The sequence below is a fragment of the Aptenodytes forsteri genome, unplaced genomic scaffold, assembly GCF_000699145.1.
Source record: "Aptenodytes forsteri isolate BGI_AS27 unplaced genomic scaffold, ASM69914v1 Scaffold82, whole genome shotgun sequence".
Lineage (NCBI taxonomy): Eukaryota > Metazoa > Chordata > Aves > Sphenisciformes > Spheniscidae > Aptenodytes > Aptenodytes forsteri.
In genome coordinates this window covers 13,427,054-13,433,053 of record NW_008795490.1, presented here as the reverse complement: position 1 = coordinate 13,433,053, position 6,000 = coordinate 13,427,054, and the positions used below count along the sequence as shown (strand labels likewise).

Sequence of the window (6,000 nt, the reverse complement as noted above, 5' to 3'; positions counted from 1 at the left end):
AGGCTGCCCAGGGAAGTGGTTGAGTCCCCATCCCTGGAGGCATTTAAAAGACGTGTAAATGAGGCTCTTGGGGACATGGTTTAGTGGGCATGGTGGTGTTGGGTTGACGGTTGGACTCGATGATCTTAGAGGTCTCTTCCAGCCTTAATGATTCTATGATTCTATGGCCAGTGCAAGACAGCAGTTGTTGAATAAGCCTTCTATCCAGTGCCTGTGAAAACTCCAGGAAAGGAAGAGCTACTGCTTTGCTGGGAGCAGTACATTTGCTGTCTCTTTCCTCGGTGTGAGGCAGCCACTGCTGAGTGCCAGCTGGCATTCTGAATGCAGCTCTTTGCCTAAAACAGTAGTAATATGATCATGTTCAATGATAAAAAAAAGGCTGTGTGGCCTGACCTCTCACTCAGAGCACTGAGGTAAGGTGCATAACATGTTCATTGCAAAGAATAAATAAATTCTCTTATCCGTTCTAACGTTCCACATGTTTGGCTCAGCATGTGAACATTCTTTCGGTGTACCAGCCTGTAATAAAAATGCCCCAATTAAAATTTAACACTTCAGAATACAGGAAAATTAATGGTTTCTTTCCTCCCTCCCCCTAGGTGCTCATTAACAATATTTTGCTATACCTGACATTCTTCTTCTTGTAGGCCTTTTCCAAGAACAATTCTGTAGCAGCCCATCTGTTTTATTTTGTTGATTCACAGCTAATGTATGCCATGATCAGCTAAAAAGACAGGAGGGGAAGAAGATTGCTTGTTTTTGTTGCATTGCCCTTGCTGCTGCAATTGGTGTCAGAGAGTCTTTTTATGAAAGAGCCACAGAGCACACTTATCTAGAAGATTTCTGGAGTTTAGGATAGGGCAGGCAGAGAAAGGGGGGCAATCTTTACAGAAACCACAGTGTGAGCAGAGATTGGTACCATTTTTGGAAAAACAAATGCTGAACAGAGTTCTCAGAGGTGATAAAGACTTTCCTCAGGGACCAGGTAAAAACAGTTGCAAGACAGGAAATTGCTTCAACTTTCTGAGCACAAGATTCAAAGGAAATGATGTATTGTGTAAAGAGACAGTGGGAAAGGGGAGATGCTTATGAATGCTTATTTTGTCTCATCTAGCTGTTTTAGTTTTCAGTATTTACAATTTACCTTATCCTGGCTATAGAAAAAAAATACTTCAAAAGTCTTTTGATGATGACTGCTCTAAGAGGTACAAACTGATCCCTGTTGAATTCTGAGTCCCATTCCAAGTATCCATTCCTTTAACACAAAAATTTTGAGCCCTTTGGTTGTTTGATAACTTGAAAATACCTATTTCAGACTAGAGGAGGAGAAATGAGTTGCCTGCGGCATGGACATTATTGTATGGCCTTGGTACATGTATGCAGCTTGGGCTACAGTCTTTCTGTAGCTGATGACTCTTTTGCTCAAAATGTTTTTACTGTAAAGCCTCAGAGCTGGGGTCTGTGAGTACATGGAATATTTTTGTGGGGAAATCTGCTTTCTAAAGAAAGAAGGTATTTTACCTTTGCAAAGGCATTCACACAGTGCCTTTAATGATATTTGTTGGCATAGTCATGGCAGCATTGCTGTCATCTAATTCCTTGTTGTATTAATAATCCTGTCTTCAGATTCACACTTCTCTAATTAATGGACGGCCTAGTGCTGATGATCCTTCACGCGTATTACTAGAATTCACCTCTGCTCGCTTTATTCGCCTGAGATTTCAGAGGATACGGACACTAAATGCTGATTTAATGATGTTCGCACACAAAGATCCAAATGAAATTGATCCCATTGTTACCAGGAGGGTAAGTTCTGGCAAGACAGTAGAAATGCACGTGTAGAAGTTCTCTTACACCTGTAAATGCTGTACTTGCCTTTGTTTGCCATAGGAAATCTTGGGAGATGATGAGTACCTGTTGTTATCTGTCAAAATCCTAGTGTTAGAGGATTCCCTCTTCACAGCATTTTGTTATCTTCTCTATAGCAGAAGTAACAATTTTATCTTTTCTGCTTAATAGTGTTATTAACATACATAACATGCTTATTAACATAAGCAAATGGCTCCTTTGGCTGTAAACATTTGGGTGCAGGTAATTGGCAAGTGGTTGCTGTTAGATAACGTCCTCTTGCCTCTTCTGCTGCTCAATCATTTGCCACCTTTAACATTCCTTGAACACTTACTTTGAGTAGAATTTCTACTAGTGGTACTGCAACTAGTAGTAGTGCCTGAATGCAACTCTTTTAGCATTATTATATGATTGTTGCTAACACTAAAAATGTTACATTGTGCTTCAGCTTAAAAGAAGGGATGTAGCATTCAAACTCACACCATACCCCTGTCTTCACCACTGTTCCTTATGTGTGCACACCCCGATCTCTTCTTTCTACAGTCTGTACTTTCTTCCTATGCCACATCTCCCTGTTTTTCCACTGCTCAGACGTTGTATGTTATTGTATTTTTCCTCTGATTTTTCTACTAAGCATTCTTAAAAGCTGTTTTGGGGGATATATACCTTTCCACATTTTTTCTTTGTGCTCACTTCCTCTTTCTGTTGATCATCTTATTTTACATCTTTTTTAAATTTTTTTCTTAGGGTACCACCATACTAAGGCTTGTTGTGAAGGGGGACTATGGTTATTCTTGGCTTTAATGAATACCATTTATCAATGGTGGATAACTGCGAAGAAAATTTGCTTCTTCTGTTCCACATTTCTGGTTTCCATTTCTTCCTCCAAATATGTAAAGTGCTGTCTATTTCTGAAAGGTTGGAATGTGCCACCCTGTTTTGTATTACAAACCCAGAAACCTTCCAGTTGATTGCAGTTATTCCAGCCTCACTAATCCTGGAAACTGGGTGCAAATTTAGTAATCTGATTCTAAGTGATCAGAAACACAAAACCGAATCTAAATAAGAACCCAATTCACACTTTAAAAATCACTGTATACTCATGAAAACCTAGTGCAGGACAATCCACAGATTTCTCAAACCAGCAAAGAACAATAACTTGTGTATGGTATTTCTCCATGAGGCTGTCCGCAAAGGAGCAAGGAGCAACTGAAACTTGCCATCCTTGCCTGCCTTTCCCTATAGAAGACGTTAGACAACCACTGTTCCACAAAACAGGAAACAAAGGGTAGCCATAAATGATAGATTTTCTGTGTGGTAGAAGGTTTCTGTATGGTATAGCTGAATTATATGAGTTCCCATTTTGTTTGATATATTTATTAATGATCTGAAAAAGAGGTTGAACACACAAACAGCAAAATTTGCAAATAGCATGTTTGTTTGGATTAGCCAATTGTTAGGATGTTACAGGACCCTCACCAAAACAGATGAAAATGCACAAGATGGCATGTGAGATTCACTTTTCACAGATGTCATAATACATGAGGACAAATAGCTTTCCATCCTTCTTTCTGGTTAGGGCTATTAATTGCCACCAAAGAAAAAATAGAAATGGTCAAATGGCAGAGCAACAGGTCAAAAGTTAGTTAAATCTCAATAATGAAGACTATTCCATAGTCATTCAGAAGGCCAATAGTGAAAAACAGTTCTTCTTTCCACAGTCCAGTGAATGCCCGAGTAAGACGCAACTACGGTGAACAAAAGTGTTTCTTTCTTAGTTTGTGTTCTAGCCTCTCTTCTCCCCATCATCACGGCTTTTCCTTTTCATGTCTTCTGAAGGGAATAAATTCTTTAGCATTTGACTTTTCATTATCCAGTGTGCATATAGCCTTTTCCTATGCTCGTGTTTCGTGCGTGCTGTGTATAAATTGATGCGGCGCTTGTGACTTCAAACAAGTGGAACTGTGCCAATTTATACCCTTTCTTTCACTAAGCCTGAATCTGTTGATCCAGACGCAGCTTGGATTACACTGTCTGCTATATTTGTAATAGATCAAAAAAGAAATAAAACAGGACCTGACAGTTTTGTCACCAGAAATGAATTCTGTAGTTTGGCACCTGCATTTTACAATCCACTTAGCAATTCAATTTCTGTTTTGTCTTACAGTATTACTATTCTATAAAAGATATCTCTGTTGGAGGCATGTGCATATGTTCAGGCCATGCGAAGGCTTGTCCACTGGATCCAGCGACCAATGTATGTATTTTTCTTTTTTTTTTTTTTTAATGTGCCTTATTTGTAGGGTGGAACATGAGAAAAAAATCTTGATAGTCCTCAGAGTTCTGTGAATTTATCCCTTCTTCACCTGGAAGAACAGTCAGAAGCAGTGCCAGGATGAAACAGTGCTGGCAACCAGAATAATAAACATTCATACAATGTCAGTGGAGGCATTCTGTGAAATGAAAGAATAGGTTTCAAATAATTCGGTCCATATTGAAAGTTTCCTAAGAACAACAGAAATCTGGGTTATGTTATGTAGCTGTAGAGATGAGCACTAACAGTCAGTCTTTCTTTTCTTGTTGATATTAATCAAGGTGTTTCCTAAATGACTGTCGAGTATTTAATCGATACTTGCAAACAAATGATGGCTCTAGAATGGCACATTTACTATGTGGGAAATATTAATTGAGTGATCAGTCAAGCTAGTCTAGAAAATCATGAGCTGTTTATAATTTCTTCCAACTTGTAGCTTTCTTTTTGCACCATTATTAAACACATAACCAATATACTTGAAATAGAGAAGTGTAATTTGTTACTGATGGTCCAAATCTATGCACACGTTATCACTAATACAGAATTTCCAATCTACTAGTATTACTAATGTGCCACAATAAGAGATCTCTTCATATACTATTCACTTAAGTAGGAGCTTTGTAGGATTTAACAGAAAATCTGGTTTGTATATGACATTTTGCCATTGTGTAGGAACTGATTAAAAAAACCAAACTGGAAGAAATCTTACAGAGAATGCATTTACAGTTCCAAGCAGTTTCCATGGATCCTTGTAAAAATTTTACAAACTCCTTGGTTTAATCCTTCCAAGCCTTTTCTGTGATGATGTGTATAGCAAGTGTTGAACTATTGTTTCAGATGGCCTTAGTTATCAAACTGCAGCATTGTCTCAGTGCCATCTGTTAGAATTGGGCCTACCTCAGAAAATAAGTGCTGTTATTGCGATTAATACATACTTCAGTTCAGATAGTTTGGCTACTAGATAAAATAAAGGCATTTTGACAAGTGTGGTGTCTTGTTTTGCAGGATGACATATATGTATTTGTTGTCTGACCAGTATAAAAAATAGCGTAAGTGAAACAACTCACTCACGCTCTCCAGGGATACTCTTCAGACTGAGCCATACCAAAATAGGTGGGCTTTAGCTTATAAACATCATGACTGTAGTTGTTAGCACAATCAATCTTTCCCCTAGCATTACAAAGAATAAACTTGCTTGAATTTACTGCCTTGCTTTTCTGAAGCATTCCTTAACTTAACCTTGTTTTGCAAGATTTATGCTTTGCCCTGTGAGCCATAGAATTTCTCCAGGTTAGCTTGCTGCTTTGTCCTTGAGTGGCTTCACAAGGACCACAGAGAATTCCCTCCACTGAATAACTATTGGGAAGGCAATTTTTGCTCCTCATTTCTCCAAACTGCAGTTTCTTTTACCTTTTCCAAGCTGCTTCTGTGCCTCAGAGAGTTTGGGTGTTCCCTACAGCAATATTTTCATGCTGGGACTAAGCTGGGGCTAAGGTGATCTGCTGAGGAACTGAAAAGTGACTGAAAGTCTGGTCCTGCTCTCATGTCTTACTAGTTTAAAAACTCCTGCTATCCCTCACGTAGAATTAGTTATGCAGTTAGAAGGTTACATGATGAGTTGACTCATCCAGTAAAAAAATAATGCTAAAGTTAAAAGAAAAGCCAATGTTTATTGGATCAGCCAACAGAATTGATTTCATTCTGCAGCTGCAGGATTGCTGCATCTAAGGGAAGGGTGGAGAATGGCTCACTCCTTCTAGTGTAAGCTAGCTATCAGATCAGCTTCCCTGTAATGTGAAGCTGTACCTCAGGGCTACCAGCACTTTGGCTTATTTACT

At 38.8% G+C, this 6,000-nt stretch overlaps 1 protein-coding gene across 1 annotated transcript in view; it reads left to right on the top strand.

The window, feature by feature from the left end:
* Positions 1 to 6,000, top strand: part of LAMA2 (laminin subunit alpha 2) — a 299,682-nt gene that overhangs the window by 55,733 nt on the left and 237,949 nt on the right. The window contains exons 5-6 of the mRNA XM_019472632.1: positions 1,627 to 1,806; positions 4,016 to 4,105. Of these exons, the coding sequence (XP_019328177.1) occupies positions 1,627 to 1,806; positions 4,016 to 4,105 (270 nt within the window). The remainder of the gene's footprint in view (positions 1 to 1,626; positions 1,807 to 4,015; positions 4,106 to 6,000) is intronic.